This window comes from Tenrec ecaudatus, chromosome 12 (assembly GCF_050624435.1).
Source record: "Tenrec ecaudatus isolate mTenEca1 chromosome 12, mTenEca1.hap1, whole genome shotgun sequence".
Taxonomy (NCBI): domain Eukaryota; kingdom Metazoa; phylum Chordata; class Mammalia; order Afrosoricida; family Tenrecidae; genus Tenrec; species Tenrec ecaudatus.
This window is the reverse complement of record NC_134541.1, coordinates 42,357,258-42,379,507: the sequence shown is the minus strand read 5'-3', so window position 1 is coordinate 42,379,507 and position 22,250 is coordinate 42,357,258. Positions and strand designations below refer to the sequence as shown.

At 45.9% G+C, this 22,250-nt stretch overlaps 1 protein-coding gene across 2 annotated transcripts in view; it reads right to left on the bottom strand.

The window, feature by feature from the left end:
- Nucleotides 1-3,119: 3,119 nt before the first annotated feature.
- Nucleotides 3,120-22,250, bottom strand: part of SLX4IP (SLX4 interacting protein) — a 225,776-nt gene continuing 206,645 nt past the window's right edge. The window contains exons 8-9 of one of the 2 annotated variants that reach the window (XM_075563993.1): nt 14,403-14,449; nt 3,120-8,745 (exon numbers count right to left, since the gene is read on the bottom strand). In XM_075563993.1, coding sequence (XP_075420108.1) covers nt 14,444-14,449 — 6 coding nt within the window. In that variant the 3' untranslated portion in view covers nt 3,120-8,745; nt 14,403-14,443. The remainder of the gene's footprint in view (nt 8,746-14,402; nt 14,450-22,250) is intronic. The other variant, XM_075563992.1, reaches the window with a different exon arrangement.

Genomic DNA, 22,250 nt, shown 5'->3' with positions numbered 1-22,250 from the left:
ACCTCCCCTGACTAAAGCAGCTTCTCTCTGGGCCTTTTCTGTGGCCAAGTGAGAAGCAGCAGGGTGTCCAGAGGAGCTCTCTTCTCACCATCGCCATTTCCCAGCTCTCTCGCTTGATGGACAGCAAGCCTGGGCAAACATGCACAGGCGGCAGAAAGCCTCTGGGTTCGGCAAATTTTCTAAAATATGATCCAGACCTGGAATTAGATCTGACAAACACACGCACACACAAAGACAAAAAAAATCTCTAAAACCGGGGCTCCAAAGCTCTGTGGTTGGCTACGCCAGCGCTGAGAAATACGCTTTTCCAGGGAAGGGAATAGTCACCGATGAATGGAGAGTCGGCTGGCGTTGAGCCTGCACGGAGGTTTCAGGTGTGACTTGGAAGGCTCTCCGGGCTGGAGCCTGTCACTACCCATCTCCCGAGAACCAGATCCCTTGACGGAGAGAGGCCGCCTAGCGAGATGCTTTGGGCGGTCTGGTCCCTTTGCACAGAGAACCACCTGCCAGACCCCTTTCTAGCTCCCTGGCTGCGTGTGGGCCGAAGGGCGCCGACCAAAGGCTCCCGGGGAGGATTTGAACGCACGCCCCATCGGCTGGGCTGACCCAGCCCTCGCTCCGGCCTCCGCCCGCTCCCCACGTCCTGCTGGCAGCGGTCCTCACTCACTCTGCCCGTCCCTCTCGGGCAGTGGGAACGAATGGGTGGCCATCGGTTCTTCCCGGCCCCGCAGAGGCCTTGGAATACCCTCTGCTTTCCTCTCACCGCTCAGGGAGTTCAAGCCCTGGGCGCCACAGGCGCACGAGCAAAACTCCCAGGGCCCCGGCCGCCGGCTCTTCCCCAGCTAGGTCCCTGGGCCGGCCAAGGCCAGCAGCGCAGGGGGACAGCAAGGGGGGCAGTCAGGGTGCCCAGGAGTTGTGGGTGTGTGTGTGTGGTCTGGGTGTAGCTCTGTGACTGAGCCGTGTGTGTGTGTGTGTGTGGTCTGGGTGTAGCTCTGTGACTGAGCCGTTCGTGTGTGTGGGGTCTGGTTGTAGCTCCGTGACTGTGTGAGCCGTGTGTGTGTGTGTGTGTGTGTGTGTGTGTAGCTCTGTGACTGTGAGCCGTGTGTGTGTGTGTGTGTAATTCTATGACTGTGAGCCGTGTGTGTGTGTGTGTGTGTGTGTGTGGTGTTCTGGATGTAGCTCTATGACTGTGTGATCCATGTGTGTGTAGCTCTGGGTGAACCGTGTGTGTGTGTGTGTGTGTGTGTGTGTGTGTGGTGTGGTCTGGGTGTAGCTCTATGTCTGTGTGATCCACGTGTGTGTAGCTCTGTGTGAACCGTGTGTGTGTGTGTGTGTGTGTGGTGTGGTCTGGATATAACTCTATGACTGTGTGAGCCGTGTGTGTAGCTCTGTGACTGAGCCATGTGTGTGTGGTGTGTGTGGTCTGATGTAGCTCTATGACTGTGTGAGCCGTGTGTGTGTAGCTCTGTGTGAACCGTGTGTGTGTGTGTGTGTGGTGTGGCCTGGATGTAGCTCTATGACTGTGTGAGCCGTGTGTGTAGCTCTGTGACTGAGCCATGTGTGTGTGGTGTGTGTGGTCTGGGTGTAGCTCCGTGACTGTGTGAGCCGTGTGTGTGTAGCTCTGTGTGAACCGTGTGTGTGTGTGTGTGTGTGTGTGGTGTGGCCTGGATGTAGCTCTATGACTGTGTGAGCCGTGTGTGTAGCTCTGTGACTGAGCCATGTGTGTGTGGTGTGTGTGGTCTGGGTGTAGCTCCGTGACTGTGTGAGCCGTGTGTGTGTAGCTGTGACTGTGAGCCGCGTGTGTGGTCTGGGTGTAGCTCCGTGACTGTGTGAGCCGTCTGTGTGTGTGTGATGTGTGCGCGCATGTGCGCGCGCACGCGATGGGCTGGTAACAGAAGAGCGGTGAGAGGGCGTGGGAGACTGTGAACTCATTTATAAAAGCTCCTCTGCCCTAAAGCAAGTCCAACTCCCTGCTGCGGAGTTGCTTTTTCTTCCTTCCTTTGAGCCTGCGTGCTGAGCTGACCTCCCGGCAGAGGTCAGCCCTCTGGGGCTCGGTGGCCTGCGAGCCGGCCAGGAGCGGAGAGGAAGCTGGCCTGCAGGCTGTGTTCCCGCAGCAGGTCTTTTCAACGTTTCTTACCGAAGTGCGCACACGACGGTAACAGCATATGTCGGGAGCTGTTTTTGTGCGGAAGACACAGAAACTGAATGTCGTCATTGACATACTCCCTCCCACAGCCCACTCCGCCCCTTAAAATCAATCCGGCCGCGTACTGAATGGGGTCATAAGAAAGGCGGCTGCGCTTACAAACACGCGGTCGGGGCTCATCCTAGGTAACCCTTTGGAGGAGAAATGCTCCTGCTCGCCCCACAGGGTTAGTTCAGATGCACTTTCTGAGCCAAAACATTTTAAAAGCATTCATTCGTCCGTCCGCTGACCTGCCAAATACCAAGCCAAAAGTTTCTCATGCACTTTTAGAGAGCCTACTAATGACATGAATGATCACGCATCAAAGGCAAACCCCAAAGGTTTATGTAAAATGCTCCAACAATTATTTAGGTGCTTTAAGAACTCATTTTCTGAATGAAGGTAATAATTTCTCACTGTAGGCAAAGACCATGCGCTTGTGCTGGTGTCGAAGGTCCCCGGGCAGAATCCACGTAGATGGCCTCAAGGACAGACACAGAGCTTCATGATTCAAATGTGTGTCTACTGACACCTTGTCACCAAAGTCTTGCCAACATATTTTGGTTTGAAGTTGTGTCGATGGTCTTCTTTTAAAGGACATTCAGTACCTAGCAGAACTTGTATTTTTTAACATCACACACAGAGACAAAATGAGAGAGAATAAAAGAGAGGGTGTATGTCCTTGGGTGGTGAAAATGGTTCAATGCTTGACTACTAACTGAAACATTGGTGGTGTGAACCCACCCAGAAGGGGCCGGTGATCTACTCCCCATAGATCGCAGCCACTGAAAACCGTATAGAGTAATTCTACTCTGCAATGTATGGCATACCATGAGGTGAATCAACTGGACAGCACTGGTTTTGCTTGTATACAGGCACACACTACGGTTTAAGACCTCCGTGAGAATCATTTTTTGAGGAGGCCAATACTCAGACCTCAACTAGATTTTGCTTTAACTAGAACTCAGGTATCATTCTATTCTGTGGCTGGTGCCGAGAATGCACTTTAAACAGATGGAGAGTACGAGTAAAGCCTTTACCTCACAACTCGTCTAGAGTCAAGATGATTTTATTTGACAGATGAAGAAATTGTGACCCAAAAGGTTAAATGACTTGTCCCAAATCACACAAACTTATTAATGGCAAACTAGTGGCCTCAATCCAGGGGTTTTGGCTTATAGTCTCTGGATACCCAGCTCATGCCCTAGGCCCAAGGATAAAGTCCTTCCTGTTGGTTGGGAAATATGTTGCTATGATCCAAACACCAAGAAGAGATCCTTGTTTCATCAAAGGTTCTCAGAATTTAATGGATGGATATGCTCATGTCATTCCAGTCGGACGGCGAAATGTTTCTAAAACATTGTGTACATGATCTGGAGGGGACCAGAGCAGCTTTGGGGGTACTGATAACAATGTGGAGAAAGGGTCAGCTGAATAAGGATTACAGTCCCATAGGAAATGGAAATGGATTCACTTGGGAAATGTCAAGAATCCCTGGAAAGGAGTCAAGGTCGCATACTGCACATTTATTTTTAAACATTCACAGGAGGGCTATCCAAGTTCACACTGGGAGCAGAAGTGGGAGCACCCCACAATTTAAGGGGCACTCCCAAATCATAGAGGCTAATTTAATCACAGCACCACACACTATTTTTTTTTCATACCTAAACGGCTCAAATGTAAGGTTCGGTAATTTTAACAACCTAGTCAAAACCTCAGAATTGCAGCGAGGAAAAAGTTCTAATAAATGGAACATAAATTTTAAGTAGCATTTTGGAAAAGGGGATTTTGGTATATTTTCCTTGGGTCAACTCATTTGATATGAAGAACAAAATGAATACACACTACAATTGTAACCCCTCTTCCCTTTCCTTCAGACCAGAGGCGTGTGTGCATTACCTGGTACGGGCAGTCTGTAGGCACATCAACTATTTAAATGAAGTCGCCTAGAACGAAACACAGAGGACAGGGTCAAAGGAGGGATATTCGCTCGGCCAATGCCACTGACTGCTGTTCTCACTGGATTGAAGAGAGCTTTCCTAGGGAACCCATGAAATTCACACAGCAGCTATTTTTTCCGTCAAACGTATGGCTCCACTGATTTCTTTAGGTAGAAACCAAGATGTTAATAAAAAAAAGCCAGCATGGAAATTGTAAGGAAATACATGGTAGGATTATGCTGCATCACGAAACAAATTTGAATATGATTAAAACCAGCCAAGAAATGAGTGATTCCAGACAATTAAAGAAAATAATTTCATTCATTCAAGTCCCCTCTGGTAATCTCCACACTGACAAATATTTGTTCCCTTTTGGTTAATATAGAATCCAAATGAGGGAGTTCTGCAAATTTCTGAGAATTTAATTATACCCTTAAGTTGTAATATCCAATATGGTCAGACTTTGTACTGAGTAATTACCTGAATTAACTTCATTTTATAATGCTTAATTTATTTTGTACTAAGGAAGGCTTTAAACTATTTAAAAGAAATCAGCTTAATTTTGATTTTTTTAAAAACTTGCTCCAACGTGTTTCATTAGTGTTTCAATAACAAGGAATAAACTCTCTTGTCTTGACAAACCAAGCATGGAAATTTCCTCATCCGAGAAAAAGAAAAAAAAAAGAAATGAAAATTATTTCCATATTCAAGTCAAAGCATGCTGAAGAGAGAAGCTTTTGGCTCCTAGGTAAGCGACTTTTTACCTCAAAAGGAAGGCCACTTACAAAAATTTTGTGGAAATATTACAGCAGGACTTGCCAAGAAAGAATTAAAGGAAGCTGAGAATCACGACACTGTGATCCCAGGCCATTCTCTTGGGTGCAGATTTCCTTCCCTGAAGTTTTTCTGCAATAAAGGCCCCTGATGGGCTGTGCACAACAATCCATGGTCAAATCGAAATCCGACACCGAAAGCAGACAATTTGCTGTGACCCCACTGGGGTGTTCCTAAGACAGGACCTGAGCTGTTCATTTGGACACGTGCTACATTTTCTATAAAACCAAATAGAGAGGTTTCATCAAGGGTCTTGATTGTATCAAATGCAATATACGTTTCAGAGAGAGATGCATGCGTTTTATTTTATTTTAGGATTAAAATGAAGTTTGAGAAATGCCACATCCGCCGCCTTCCTCTCCAAAGCTTGCTGTAGTTATTAACCACTTACACGCTTCCCTGGATGGCAGGTAACCTCCAGCAGTAATAAAAAAGGAAAATCACACTGGTGGTGCCCAGACATTTCTTGCTTACGGATATTTAAAAAGTAACATCAATCTATTAAAAAGTCATTTAAAAGCTCATGAGGAGCCTCAGAAGTCTTGCCATTGAGAAAGACATGGGAGTCAAGAGTGAAAACATTAATCAAATCAGCAACATTTCCTCTTAACATCAAAGTCATTGACACTTGGATAGGATATAAATTCGATTTAAGGAATTAAGGAAGTGGCTGAGGAACGTGATCTTTTTTGCTTAGAAAATATCAAGATTGTTGACACATATAGTTTCCAATAGTAAGGAGCCCTTCATTTCCCACAAAATAAGCAATGACAACAACAAAACATTCCTGGTATCTATTTCCCCTTTGTGTGTCCAAATATCCCCAAACCATCATGTCACCATGGGAGTAACAGAACCAAGGGTCTCTCAGGCATGTTCAAGGAAAATGTTTAAAGGCAAAATTCTCAAACGCATGCCAATGCGCAGGAGCTTCATTCTGTTCCTGTGAGGTCCCTCGCTAAGATCCCATGTGCATGGCGGCTGTGATAAAGAACATGTGTTCCCCTCACAACCAAAGACGCCATTCCCTCTTACAGGACAGTGTTTGTTACATTCCCCAAGATACCGGCATGCTAGTACCAAGATTTTCTTGACAGAAAATCATTAAAAGTATTGGGTTTAATTGCTAGGCCGCATTAATTAATTAAATAAAACTCTCTTCTGGTGGTTCCAGTTGCAATATCTCCTCGTGGTTCTGGGGCAGGCAGTGGCGACTCTTCTGGGTGGGCCCTTTTTGGTCTAGATTCATTCCAGGGGGCTTGCTGTTTCTTAGCCGGTCCCCTGGGTGAGGATTTGTGCCCTCCACCGGACTGAATTCTTCTCATGGTTGTTTCTGTGTCAGAGCACCCAGTGACACACTGTGGTCCTGTCTTCAGTGACAGGCACATCTGGGATCTGGTTCCAGAATGGGCCAAGGAAATGGATGCTCTCCGAAGGTTCTGAGTCTGTCCTCCTGCTGCCTGGACACAACCAGCCTACTGTGTCAGGAACCTGCTGAGCTCCCGCTTCTTCCAGAGTCCTCCGATCAGGATGATGTGGGAAGAGGTGAACGGGTAGGAGGGGATGGGTGGAGGAGAGGAATCGCATAGGGTCATGTTGCTTAAGGAGGTGGTGAGAGTTGCACTCTAGGGGAGAGAGAGGTTTTCTGGCAGGGTTTGGAAGGCTAAGAAATAGACCCACATCCATGGCTTGGTGACCAAGACAAAGTCCCATGACCCCAAATGAAGCCGTGAAATATGGTGGGGGCCCTTATAGGGGCTCATGCTACAAGTGGGAACAGGCGACATGGGGAGAGCTGGGCAGAACGAAAGAAATATAGTAGTAGTTAGCAAGCAGAAGCATGAACCAACACTGCCTCTATTCCATTTTGGGGGTCTTTTTCTGGGTTACTTTTCTGCTAACTCCAAAACTTTGGGGACACACTTGATTTTCCTTATTATTAGCGGAGGCACTACTAGGCTGATGGGTGACCTTGGAACATGAATAAGGGTTCTTCCTATGTGGGGATGAAATGGAGAAAATCTTTGGTAAACGTGCATCCAAATCAGGCACTGCAGTGATTCACCATGTGACATCTTAGCAAGCCTGATGGAGACATCAATGGGACACACTACAAATGGAAGTCTCCTGTTTCGAAATTTTAACTGCCTGTAAAGTTTTCCAAATGGGAAACAGAAAACCATCCGGCTCCTGCATTCCCCTTGGGCTCTGGTCCATCCTGATCCTAACCAAAATCTTGGAGATGGGGTCAAGGCAGGGACAGGCAAAAGCCTGACCTACAAGCAAGAACAAGCCTCTCCTATGACTTCCTGTAATGCTGGGACCAATTAACTTCAAACTTGTGGCAATTCTTGGGGCGCTAGTTCTGTGGATGCTGTTTGCTGCCATGCTGGAAAACCTGGGAACAGAGTCGCTGAGTATGCTGAATTCCAGATGTCTCAGAGGTCTGAGGGAGCCTGAAGGTATGTGCGTGCACACGTGATCCCCGTTGATGAGCATGGCTGCCAGGCTGAAGAGTCTCATGATCCCCTTGGCTCTCAAACTTGAGCAAGCACCAGAATCTCACGCCCTGGTGTCTCATCCCATAGGTCTGGGGTGACCATGCTGTTGGTCCTGGGACCATCCTGTGAGAGCCACTAGCTAGCTGCTCCTTTGCTGCTTCCCTACTCAGGCGAAGGAGCCGGGGGGTGGGGAGGTGGATCGTGCCCTCTTTGCCCCGGGACTGAACAGCAGTGCCATGCACCATCTTCACCCAGGCCAGTGGCTGGCTGGACTACACAGGAAAGTCTCAGAGAGGCACAGGTTTGGTTTCTTCATGCAGAGTGTCCATAAACAGGTGCCATCCCCATGGGGGTCCAGAATTCATCCTTTTCTTTTCACTGAGGTACTTTCTGAAGCCAGTTACAAAGCACAGGGAGAAAGCACCGGTGCTGTTAGAATAAGCCAGTGGTCTTCCGGCTTATTCTAAGCCTGCTTTGAAAGTTAACCCTATGACAGACAGAACTTTTCTCTTTAAAATAAGACTTCCAATTCCTTGATGATCCTCTTGAGAATGTTCTTTCTTTTCTTGGCTGGGCTTCCCCGAGCAGTCTGTAACGAGGGGAGAGGAGATGCACCTTGTGGGGGCTCCTTCTGGGCCTGGGGCAGAATCAGTTTGCTGTGACTGCCCTGGGCTATATTCCGTGAGCTGTCATGGGAGAGAGGTTTTCTAAACCACAGTATTCCTCAGTAGAAATGGCTTTTGCCAAATATTGTCTCAAAAGTAATCGGACAACTCTTAACGCTGATAAAACCTTGACAACCTTGCTTTTGGGTTTTTTTCCACGGTGATTTCTCTGGGGACTACTCGATCACTTCCAAGAGAAACGCTCTTGTGGTGGTCGAAGCCTTCTGCCGAGCCGCAGTTCCTGAGTTTCTATTTTACTTTGGCCACTCGTGGACTTTATCTTGGACCTGGTTATGCTGACTCACAGCTACAGACAGGGCTCTTGCTTAGAAGCCCTGTCTGTAACCGCTCCCCAGGATGAGGTTTTTGCTGGCTGCTAGTGTCTTCCGGCTGTGTCTGATGAACATTTTCCAGTACTTGAACAGGAAGCCCCCAGTGGCTCCCAGCTGCCTTTATGTAATCCTCTGCTGGTCTCGTGGATTGGGATGGGGGCCTGGATGGAGCCTCACCACCAGCCACCCCTCCTCCTGGCTCCCTCTGAGTCACTAGCTGTTCCCACAATGTCCCTCTTGCTTGGTGATTTGCTCCCAATGCTGCCGGTTGTTTCAGTTCTTTTCACACTAAAACAAAACAAAAACAACAACAAAAAGGATTTTATACTTTAGCAGGTTGTAATGGCATGGTTTTCTCCCAATTCCCTTTAACACATTCCCTCTGACCTTGACACCCCCTGCAAATCTAGAAAAATTCCCGAGCATATACTTAAATGCAGACAGGACCAAACAATAGACTTCACACTTGCCAAGACAGGAGGGGACGCTTTGGTTTGGGATCCCCAGTTAGCACCGCAGGCAGGACGGCGCGGGCGTTTGCGCTAGGGGACATAGACCGTCGATGCAAGGGTTAGGACTCACTATTAGCTATGTTCCATATAATGGTGCCTCCCCGGTCCCTCCAGGAGTACAGGCTCTAATCCAGCGGTTCTCAACCCGGGAGTCGTGACCCCTTTGGTGGTCGAACGACCCTTTCAAAGGGGTCGCCCAATTCCTAACAATAGCAAAATTACAGTGATGAAGTAGCAATGGTTGGGAGGGTCACCACAACACGAGGAACTGTATTAAAGGGTCGCGCCATGAGGAAGGGTGAGAACCACCGCTTTAATCCATTCAAAGCATAGGCTGTGTATGGCTGAGGGGACGGGAGAGCGGTTTCAATCCTACAGAGTCTGACTTCATTATATATTTGCAGGCTGGCGGAAAGCAAGATGTTCTTAAGCCGCCAAGCTCCAAACATTGAAGTGGAAATATTTTGTATTTATTTTGGCCACGCCCTCCTCTGGAAACAAATACCTGCTCATAATCTTACTGCTGCTCTCGGGGGCATGAGTGTCATGATTCGGGTCGGGAAAAGCCTCTTTTCTTTGGAAAGTGTTTTTTTTTAATTTTAAGATCTGTCTTTAGTCACCCTGGAAGTTGTGTGAAGAGCCATCAACAGGTGCTTTTCATCTTCAAAGAGTTGGTAATTAACTACCCCTCACCACACACCTGTGAAGCAAGAACGCACACTCCCCACTGCACAGCCAGGCGAGGAGGAGGAGGAGGAGGAGGAGGAGGAGGAACGCGTGTGACTAAGGGTCAGTCCCAGAGGGGGCTCGGAGTCTTGCGGAACCTAGGCTGCCTCCCCGTCCACCCACACTGAGGGTCACGGATGAGAAAACGGAAGCACGCTGCACCTACATTTCGCTCAGAGCATTTCTCCGGACACTCGGCCCCCTCAGCAAAATCACCAACCACCCCACCCCTGCCCCCACGGAAGGGTCTATCTGTCTACTCCAAAAGATAACAGAGGTACAACCAGCAACCTATTACCTGCACAGGAGAAAGAACTCTCACGTTGGATGCTTCCATGGACAGATTTATTTATCTGCAGACTCTGTGAAAGACTGTGATGTGTCAGCCTAGTTTATTCCTGTCAAACTAGGAAGCTTGAGGAAACGGTCGATTCTCTGGGACTCGAAGTTCATACATTAAGATGTACCACAGGCAAACATGACTGTGATGTAAAGGAAGTTGATTCCACACCATCTGGGAACTCTTGGCCAATAGCCGATCTCTGTCTCAAACAGTGGAAAGAGCCCGAAGCACTGTGCCAGCCAGCAGCATGTTTGTAAGTTAAAAAAAAACCCAACAACACAGAAACCTGGTGGTACACTGATCTGTACCCTTATTGCCCTAAAAATACCCCAAATTATCTGTTTACAAAATGCACAATATGGGTTTTACACTATTTACAGCTACATCAAGAGTTATACTCTTTAATACTACAGTTTTTAACACTGGCTTTTGTGATTCTTCCTGACACTAACAGTACTTATGTCATTTAGATTATATAGATTAGCTATCTGTCTATCTATCCTTACATGTTCCCATGGATGCTTCATAAGGAAGTAATTATCAAACAGGAAAACCTCCCAACCCTTCAACACTGGCCCATTTCATTCTTTCGCGATCTTTCCCTTTACGTTAGCAAGTAGATACAGGAGGTGTTAGCGTTCCTTATTTTTCTCTCACTGCCACTGAGTCCTTTTCAACTCTTTGCGACCCTATGGGTGACTCTTTATGGAGGTAGAAAGCCTCTTTCTTCAGCAGAGCAGCTGGTGATTTTGAACTGCTGACCTTGTGATTAGTCCAACGTGTATCCACGGTGCCACCAGGGCTCCTTTGTTTCATTTTTCGGGGCACTAATTAAGCACCAGTTCTCCATCAGATTCCACTAAACATGCTGCTATTACAATCAAGAGTGGTAGTAAATTACCAGTTGCTGTTGCTGTTGTTGATTGGTTCTGACTCATAACAGCCTGATCGTCAACAGAAGGAAACGCTGCAAGGTCTGCCATCATCGGCTTTCCTATGTTCGAGTTCACGTTTGCAGCCATTGTGTCTGTCAATCAATGTCAATCCATCCCTTGGACAGTCTTCCTCTTTTTGCCGACCCTCTACTTTACCAAGCATGGTGTCCTTTCTCCAGGGACGGATCTCTCCTGATCGCGTGTCCAAAGTAGGTGCGACAACGTTTTGTCATGCTTACTTCCAGGGAACATTTAGGCTATATTTCTTCCAAGACAGATTTGTTCCTTCCTCTGGCAGTCCTTAGGAAATGTAATATTCGCCAAGACCTTCATTCAAACACACCAATTCATCTTTGGTTTTTCTTACTCACTCCCCAGTATTCCCATGCAGAGGGGGCATGGAACAATATCATGACTAGGGTCAGGTGCACGTTAGTCCTCAAAGTGACAGCTTTGCTTTGTAATATTGAAAAAAGAGTTTTGCAGAGGATTTGTTTAGTGCAATAAATTATCCCTTGATTTATTGACAGTAGCTTCCATGAGTCTTGGTAGTGCTGTTGGGTAAGCATCGAACTGCTAAGCACAAGGTCAAGGGTTCAAACCCACCCACCCACTGCTCTGCAAAAGAAAGATGAGGTTATTGGTTCGTGCAAAGATTTTCAGGCTCAAAAACGTATATAGTTTGCTATGAGTCAGAATTGACTCAATGGCAGTGGGCGAGGATGTGGGTTTCCACGGGTACTGGTTGTAAAGACAAGTAAAATGAATTCATTGACAACTTCAATTCTTTTCTTCCCCCTCCCCCAATTTCATGGTGTTGCTTCTGTGTCGAGTTGTAACCCCTCGTGAAGGCTGGGGCATTGATCATCAGTCAGTGCTTCACGTTGTCTTCCCTTTCACCACCAAGGTTGTGCCATCTGCATGAAGCTCTTAAGGTCTTCATGAGTCTTTCTCTAATCTCGATGCCACCTTCTTCTCCAAACAGTACAGCTTCTTGGATTATTTGCTCAAAATGCAGAGTGGATAAATATGGTTAAAGGATACAACCACGACACCCTTTCCTGATATTAACCACACCATATGCCTTTGTTCTGTTTGAATGGCTGCCTCTTAGACCAGGGGCAGGTTCTGCATAAGCAAAATGAAGTGTTCTGGAATCCCCATTCTTTGTCATGTGATGCATAATTTGTTTTGACTCAAATGCCTTTTCACAGTGACTAAAACCCAGGTAAACACCTTTCTGGTATGTTCTGCTGTTAGCCACGATCCATGTAATGCTAACCCTCACTCCGCGTCTTCTGAATCAGGCTTGACCAGCTGACGCTCCAGGTTTCCGTTCTGCTCTAACAGTTTTTTGAATTATATTCAGTAACTGTTTAGTTACATATATTAATGATATTGTCTAAAAATTACCACATTCTGTTGGATCACCTTTCTTTGGAATGAGCACAAATATGGATCTCTTCCAGTTGGTTATCCGGGTAGCTAACTTCCAAATTTCTTGGCAGAGATAAGCAAGTGTATCCAACTTTGAATCCATTTCTTGAGCATCTTAATTGTTAGTCATCAATTCCTGGTACCTTGTTTTTCACCAGTGTCTTCAGTGCATCCTGAGACTTCTTCCTTCAAAACTATTGGTTCTTGCTATGCTCCCAAATAGTTGAATATTAACCAGTGCTTTTTGGTCTAGGATTCAGTGTATACTCTCCACCTTCTACTGATGCTTGCTGTGAGATTCTATATTTTATACATAGAATTTTTGAGTATTGTAACTCAAGATTTGAACTCTACCCCCTACCCCCAGCGCTTTTGGCTTGACTCATGTCCAGTGTCTTCCTCCATTTTGGTTCTCTAACTCCAAGTCTTTAGAAATTGCAAGGTAGTACTTTACTTTGTAGTTTAGAGCTGCCTTTTGAAATCTGCTCAGCTTTTTCACTTCACGATTTGGTTATGCATTGAGCTGCTAATCAGGAGGCCAGCATTTCAAATCCACCAGCTGCTCTGCAGAAGACAAACATGAGGCTTTCTTTCTACTTCAGTAAAGAGTTAAAGTCTCAGAAAAACACAGGGGTAGTTCTTACCCTGTCCTGTTGGGCCACCATGAGTCGGAAGTGACTTGATGGTAGTGAGTTTGTTTGCTTGATATTTCTGTAGGGCCCTGGTGGCATAGTAGCTGACGTGTTGGTTTGCCCATTTGAAATTACTGGTTACCCCTAGTAGGCTGCTGCTGCCGCCTGCTCCCATAAAGAATTACATCCTTGGAGACCTACTCTGGAGGAATTGCCTTGATGGCAATGGGTTTTGTTTGCTTTTTGTGGATATTTCTTTGTTTCATACTCTGGCATTATAATCACCAGTAATTATCAGTGCATCTTGCTTGACTGTATGTTTGATGAACTTTACACTAGAGAAGCTGGGGAAATCTTTTCTTTCTTTATCTTTGGCTTTTGTGTTTAGAGTGTATAATAGTTGTATTAACTTGTGAGCATATGGATATCATTTTATTACTGAAAGTGCTGTACTTCAGGATAGATCCTGAGATGTTCTTTTTGATGACTCTTTTTCAATTTGTCATTGCCAGCACAGTAAACCGTATAATTTTTCTGGTTCACTATGACCAATATCAGTCCATTTTAGCTCACTACTGCTAGGATATCAATTTTTATGCATTCCAGTTTATTTTTTGGCAGCTTCCAGTTTTTCTAGATTCATGCTTTGTACATTCCACATTCCAATTATGAATGGATGTTTGCAGCTGTTTCTTCTTATTTTGAGCTGTGCCCCACCAGTAAGTGACGGTCCTGAAAGTTTGCCTCCATCCATGCCGCTGAGGTCAGCTCTACTGTGAGGAGGTAGCTCTTTCCAAGTCCCATGTTGAGGGTCTTCTGACCTGAGGGGCTCCTTTCCAGGCACTACAGTAGCCAAGTAGTATTAAGATTTTCACTGACCCATTTTTGCCAAAAGTAGATTACCGGGTCCTTCTTTCACGTCTGTCTGAGTCTGCAAGCTCTGCTGAAACCTGTTCGTCATGGGTGACACTGGTGGTATTTGAACCATCAGTGGAATGGCTCCCAGCACCATAGAAACTCACAGTTGCCACAATACGACAAACCACCAGATATGTAGGGAAATGTACCAACAGGCCCTTAGTATATCATTACACTGGATTTAACTATGATTTCTGGCAGAGCGCAGCCACTAGTGTGATGCCTGCTGGGTATGCCATGGGCCAGTATTATGAGCTTTCCCTAATTTGGCCCTATACCACAGAGCAAAGGCCTTTAGTCTCTAACTGTGTCTATGATATCCGATCCACTCCAATGTCACTCACAATCACACGCAGCTAGAACCCACGGCAGTTTGTAGCACCTGTGAACAGAAGGATGTTTTCGGTTTTACTGGACTACATTGTATTTTGATGTTTCTCACCTTTGCATTTTGTTTCACTCTCTGAGGGTGACCAAATCGACCTACATCTTAAAAATTAAATGAGAGAGATTGAGATTTATGTGTGAAGCACTTCTAAACATGCCCTGTAAGTACAGTAGATTTTCCCCTTACAACCACACCCTGTAAGAGCTGTATTTTCAGAGCTGAACAATTAACATAAGGAGCATGAGTCAGGCTTTGAACAACTCTGTGGGAACCAGAAAGCCTTTTGCTATTAGGAATGATGTAAATTCCCCAAGGCTGGAAGAAGGCCACAATGGGAGGCAGACAGGGTCATAAATAACAACAATGGATACTGCACACCCCACATAAAGCCTGATGTCAAGATAGGGGCACTCTGCAAATCTCAAGTTACATTCAATCACTGCTTGCATCCATTTATTTATTTATTTTAGAATTGGGTTTAAAGTGCAGTATATATTTCCTATGGGAACTTCAAAAATTTCTGTAAGAAATAGGGCGATGGGCTCTCATCCCAAATTTCTCTAACAATGAAACAAGGGCGGAAAATGTCCTTGGGAGAAAAAAAAGACAAAAGAGAAAAGTGACAGTGTGAGCGCAGGAAATGTCCAGTTCAAAAAGTGTAAAACCTGTGACTGTGTTTTCACAAAAAAAGAAAGAAAAAAGAAGAAGAAAGAAAAGTAGGAAGAAAAAGGCAAGATGGATCTCCTGCTTACAAATTAAAACCACATTTGGCAATTTGTTGAAGGAGGCGTATTTACATTTGTATGAAGACTGGGTGGGCAGGAAAAAAAAGATTAGACTCTGGTCTTTAGCCCTTGAACTGTCAGATCTCATTAGAAACCCCCTTCTTACATTTGTAGGGGCAAATCACTCCCCTTTGTCACTAAATCTCAGCCTCCAGTGTGAGGATGAGGTGAGGGGTGGGGGTGGTGTGTGTGTGTTGGGGGACTGTATGTGCAAACAAGTATTCCTGTGGAAGCAGCTATCACCTGGGAACAGGGCTTCCGAAGGGGGCAGCCCTGATTCCTAATGGTTCTTCACATCTGGCACCAAACTGCAGCCTTTTACCAGAGGCAAACCGCTGGGTGTAGACGGTGTGTGGCCCAGACCACTGCAAGTGCCTCCCTCCAGGCGTATATGGGCTCTGTTCTTGCATGGACACTGGCCACAAAAGCTTCTGCAAAGACTAAGGGGCAAACTTACGGTATTCAAATAGACTACCAGTTGGCATCCAAAGTCCAGAGTGAACACCCCTTTCGGGCTCAGGTATTTAAGAAATAGGTAGACCATGAGATCTCTTTGGGCCTACCAGCTTGTGCCGAGTCTGGACCAAGGAATGAAATCTGCAAGTGGCACTGCCTGGTATGGTTCGCACACAACACTCCCATTTACTTACTTTTGGGGATTCTTTAGGTATTTTAACCTTAAAACGTTGCATCTGTATGGAGTATCACGTTATCGTTCCAGAGTATAACCAAACAGAAGCAGGGAAAGGTCACTGGCCCCAGACGAGGTCTTTTCTTCTCCTCAGTCATGTGAGCAAGCCAAGCAGGCCCCCGGTAAAAGGCGGCCTTTTATCGCCACCTCTGGGAAGGCTCCACACACCCGTGACTGTCCCTCAGGGTTGAGGACACAGTGCCCCATGGACCAGGTGAGTATTTGAATGTTTGAATAGGGTGGGGAGTGGCATTACTTCAATGCTGCGGGTGACTGCACCTAGGAAACTCTTTTTAAGTTCCTAGATAGAAAGGTCTTCCAGGAGGGTCTTCCCTAGAATCAGGTGGGTAACTAGGGCGCACTTGTTGCCTCCACTCAGAGAATGGCATTGTTTGAAAAGGTAGTTCAATTCACAGAAATGGATTAAAATTGAGTATAAAGCAAGGAGTTCACCCCATCATGGTTTGCTGAACACTTGTTTTGAACAGAACACTGTTGGTCTAGTGGGGGTGGGGTGACGGGAGGCTAAAAAAACATACAGAAAACTCCTGCCCTTGACTTTGTCACCTCTTCACAGTGCATCAGAGGCACCAACAGAATTCTTTAAAACATATATTCCCAGGACTCCCTCTGAGAAGTTCTGATTCATGAGACTTGGGGTGAGGCTCTTAAAACCAATCAAACTCATGGCCGTGGAGTCAATTCTGACTCATAGCACCCCTAAGGATGGGGCACTGCTCCCTGGGGTTTCCAAGGTTATAAATCTGTGCAGCAGCAGGCAGCCCCACTTTCCAACTATTGTGTAACCTGGGTGGTGCTAAAGTATCTATATCGATTCAAGTTATGGTTTACATACATAGAAATAACATCTAAGAAAGCAGTGTAGCAGTTTAATAGCTGCAAAAAGGTATATTTGAAAAGTGTGGCCTGGAGACCCCACACATCAAAACCACCCAGAGAGCTGGTTAATCTATTCTGGATTCAACCCCAGATTCTACTACCTAGGGATTGTCTAGGGGTGAGGCCAGGGTAGATGAGTTTTAGACAAGCTCCCCAGTGATTCTGATACCCAATTGAATGAATAAACTTCTACCCTAAAGGGATATGGAGTGATCACCGAGCAGAGTTGGGTGGCATCACCATCTAGTGAGGCAACAATGAATGAGCTCTATTAGGCACTGTTTGAGACCTTCAGAAAAAAGGGCGTGGACTCCCAAACTACGTCCTTGTTCTCATGGTATTTCCACCTCATTAAAGAAGACAAAAGCCAAATACACAAAAAATACATCGTTGTCATGTGGTGGTGATGTTTTAAGGAGAAATAAAAATCTAGAGCCTATTTTATCCTTTTAGCACGTTCATTCTGTTTCTCCTTATTCCAAATATTCAGTAGCTATGTCTGGCTAGCACTTACAGTATTGGTTGGCACGGGTCTAGGCAACCCTTTGCATCAAGGTTTGTATCAGCGGAGAACCAGAAGTGGGTGGAGGCGAGATGAGTGGGACTTTGTGAAAAAGGAGCCTGCAGTGACTCTGGACTCAGTCTTGTGTGTTGGGCTGGCTGCTCTGATTCTGGTGCTATGTGTGTTTGCAACAGTGTGACTGTGAATGGACTGGTGAGATAGGTGCTGTGTTGCAGGTGAAAACCTGAGCCAGCATGGGCAAGCAGCGCAGATGGAGATGCTGCTACCCAGACGAAAAAAAGGCCTCTCTGGGCAGGAGTCTCTTGCTGCCAGTCCTCCAGCATCTGGCCAGAACCTCTGGGACATTCAGAGTGGTCTAGGTTGCAGTCCAGCGGAGCAGGTGCTTGCGGCTATGCTTTCAGAAGACTAGTCACCTGCAGAGCACAGTAGGTGAACAGGTCAGGCAGGGTTTACAGCAACCAAACTGCTTACCTATTGCTTTGGTCTTCTTACCATCTGCAACCAAGGCTGGACGGGGTTCAGAATCATAGAGCCTCATAGAAAGGCAATAAGGGAGGAAAATAAAAATGAAACACAAAAACTTTTAATAATATTAAGGTTTTTCTCAAAGTAGTATTTACTGTTCACTACCAAGAGCTGTGGTTGTTGATGTAACTAAGCAAAAGTATGGCCTGTGTGGCTCACAATGAATTATGTGTAACACTCAGAGGATGATGATTCCAGAAGGTGCGTAGGCAGCCCCAGTGCAGAGAAGAGGAGATCTTTGTTCAAGCGTCACAAAGGGATGCTGCATAATTTACTATCAGGAAGGGTGTGCATCAGGGTTGTATACTTTCACGGTGCAGACTCAATCTGTATGCTGAGCAAGTAGGCAAGACAGTGGGACCATCTGGAGAAGAGCACAAGACCATGACTGGGAAGGAGCATGAACAACCGGTCATTAGCAACCTTCATTGCTGAAAGTGAAAAGGGGTATTGACCAATCCAAACCCTACAGCCTTCCATCTAGATCCCAGTTCAATGTCAAGGAACCCGTGAGCAACATCACGATAAATAGAGAAGATGGAAGCTGTCAAGGATTTCCTTTCCATGTCCATGGAGGCAACAGTCAAGAAATGAAATGAAGTCTTGTGCTGAGCAGATCTGCTGCAGAAGACCTCTTTAAAGCGTTCAAAAGCACACATGTCACCGTGGTGGCATATGAAAGCTGAACATGGATATGAAAGCCTAAAGAAGAACGGATGCTTCTTTGCTGGCGAAGAATAAAGGAAGTGCCGTGGACTGTCAGAAGAATAAACAAATCCTTCTTGGAGGAAGTACAACCAGAAGGCTCCTTGGAAATAATGAGGAGGACAAACCTCCCAGGCACATACTTTGGACATGTTACCACGAGAAATTAGCGTCCGGAGAAGGATCTCATTCTGAGAGAAGCAGAGGGTCACCAGCACAGAGGGAAACCCATAGTGAAACAGATCCACCCAGCGGTGCAACAAAGGATCTACCCATCGCAGTGGTTGCTCAGGGCTGGGCAGTGTTGCACTCTTTTACAGAGAGAGGGTCACAACTGGACAGCACCTAAGCATAACAGAAACAACCTGCTCCTCAAGTTGTCACATTATATGGCTTGCCTATTGCTATGATGCTATCAGCCACGGTGGACAAGTTTCAGTGGAACATCCAGATTAAGACGTACTAACATGAAAAGTTTACTGGTAATCTACTTCCAAAAATTAATCAACAGAAACTTTATGGATCGCAATAAGCTACTGTTTTCTTTAGCGATGAAAGATGAGCTCCCTACATTACAGGCACAACACCACTGCTACAATCACGGGCTCAAACATATCAACGATCATGAGGTAGGGTCAAGCAATGTCGAAACATGGTGGCACGGTGACTGGGTTAAGTGTTTGGCTTCCAATCTCAAAGTTTGTCATTCAAGCCTCCTCATTCCTTGGGAGAAAGATGAGACTGTTTGCTTTTATAAAGATTTACAGTCTTGGAAAAGCCAAAGTTCTACTCTGTCCTGTGGGGTCATTTTGAGTTGGAAACTACTCAGTGGCAGTGGATTATACATTGTCACCACGAGTCACAGCTGACTCTCCAGCAATTAACCACTATCAAGTATTAAAGGTACTATTGTGGTATTCCACCTTTATCTTTTGAAAGATATATTGTCTCCTGGTTATGTATGTGGTTTTCATTTTTATTCGCTTTTAAATGAAAATAATTCATGGCCCAACAAGATTTTCAAATTAGGTAATTCACACTAGAATATTGGCATGCAAAGTCTTCTATTACATTTTAAATGTTACCTTATCTCAGTTCTTCCTGGTCACATGTGCTGAGCCTTGCATTCCCAGAGCTTATCGATGGAGAGCAACGCACGCGGGACTGTAGAGGAGAGCTGTGAGCACAGAAGCACGAGGAACCAGAGTCTCCCATTGAACACTCAGTGGGCCTGTGTCCCAGCACCTGTTTCTCAACCCCCATTGGACTCAACATCTATCTTGGAACATCTAGTTTGGAACTCCGAAATGCATTTAGGTGTATGAAGCACACTTTGGAAACTCAAATGCTTTGAACAAGCTTTCTTGACATTATCATCAAAGAAACAAACCTTAACACCTGTATACCCACATGGGATTCAGTAAGAAGGCAAGTTGGATGCCTTGAATATGTCGGATACTTACACGATTCTCAAAGCCCTTATCCCAATATCTAATTTGCATTCTATGGCATATTCCACAGGGAGGTTATCATTCCTATTCAACACATAAGAAGAATGAGATCCCAAAAGACTAAGGGTCTAAGACCACACACTCATTAGGAGCACTCATTAAGACCACTGTGCTGCGATCGCACTCTCACTTGTCAACATGGTCTGAGCTGGAAGAAGAGAGAAAGGACCCTTGTGTTTGGCATCTTCTTGGTCGTCACTATCAGCTGAGAGATAAACAAGCCAGTTATCATGTGACTATCCGTTTCCTAAGGAATTAAAAAGGGGGATGGTAATAACAACTCTTCACTGGATACTCCCTTGTTTCCTGAGACAACACTCCAATTTTCTTCTCAAGAATAGCATTCCCCTCACCCAACCAGCCAATGTTCATGCGTTTCAAGATGTATTTTCTACACACTTAACTCCAAAATAGGCTAGTGACCTCAGTTCACAACAAATGGAGTACTGAATTCATGATCTCCTGGGATTTGCATGAGCCACAATTGTCGTGGGAATAGGTCTTTGCAGTTTTCCACTGGAAGGGCATGCCCTCAGAGCTGCCAGGGCCACCACATGTACGTGGCTGGGAATGTGGCCAACACAGAAGTAGAGTCAAGAGTGGGTGAGAACCTGAGACTGCGTGATCTTCTTTGTGCCTTTGATCAAGCCATACCTGAAATCTGTGCTTTTCAGGCTCATGAGCCCAAACCCTTCCTTTTTTGGTAAGCTATTTTGAGTTGGGCTTCCTGTCCCTTGAAAACTAAAAGGTTCAAGACTGATACAATCTCTTCTCGGTTTTTTTGGTACTGAATAGTTATTGTATATGAAAACCCTTTGCGAACAATACAAGCCTGTAACAAACAAGAATAGCGGAATAAAAGTGTAATACATTACCAAGATTATGTGGGGAACAAATTATAGTATGAAGTATAAAACTGGAACAACTTTAGAATTCTGTATGACTTTTGTAATGAAGCAGCAGGAAAGATCACTCTCGCAGGGGAGTGCCTCATGACTTTCAGAAGCACCGGCTTACTGAAATTGGACGTGGCAAGTTGGGTTAACCCAGACAAGGAACTCAGGTAGGGAATGAAAAAAGACAGCAAACACTCCCCTAGACCACCATATAACCTGGCCATGTGGAAGTCACATGTCGTACAATGAGGAATTAGTCTTTCTTTCCCAATTGCACTTCTAATACGTTCTCAATTTACTTGACAATTAATAAGCGAAGGCAGTGGAAAGGGAAAAGCCTTAGACTCATCAGAGACAATTGAAAGAAAGGACATAAACATACCAGTGCGTGCTTACTGACTCCAAGGAACTGAAGCAAAGTGAAAGCGGCCTCCTTGGAGCTCCACTGTGAGTGGAAAGCACTGTCTCTGAAGACGGTCACGATGGCCAGCCCTGGTTTGTAAGACACGTAGACAACGCACTTGATATAGGGACAGTGGATGTTGTCAGCTGTTGTGAACTCCTGAGTCATGGGGACCCAGTGCACAATGGGACTGGAGTAGTGTTTGCCATTGGGCTTTCATGGTCTGATTTTTTTAGGAAGTAGGTGACCAGGCCTTTCTTCCTATTCACCCTTAGTCTGGAGTTCCATGGACGGCTGCTCAGCATCATGGAGACACGCAAACCTTCCCTGACAGATAGGTGCTAGCTGAACTTGAAGCCTATTGGCTGGAAATTAAATTTGAGTCTCCCAAAGGGAAGACAAGAACTTTAGCACGGCACCACTACTAAGGTCACAGGCACTGAAACCAAAACCCAAACCCCACTGCCATCTATTAGCTTGTGACTCAGCGAGCCCTAAGGACAGAGTAGAACTGCCTCTTTGGACTTCTGAGATTGTACATCTTTACAGGGGTAGACAGCCTCATCTTTCTGCTGCAGAGTGACCGGTGGGTTGGACCACTCACCTTTATAGTTAGCAGCCCAACAGTGTAACACACATCACACCAGGGCTCCTTGCACCTGCCACTACCACTGGGTCCATGAGACCTCACAAGAGGCCTATTAGGCAGACAAGACATGATGTGTCCCTCCCTCCACCTTCACCCCCACCGTTTCAGAGGCAAGGAAGCTGATGCTGGATGAGGCTAAGTCCTCTACCCAGTCCCCACTGAGACGGGCAAATCTCCTTTCTCCAGGGCTTTCTCACGCGAGCCCCTTCCCTGCCTTCTCCAGAAAGGGCAGGTCCCGGAGGGGGAGCAGAGTACAGGCTTGCTTGCCCCTGGATGGGGAGTGAATGCTCTAGGTTTTCTGCCCTCCCTCTAAA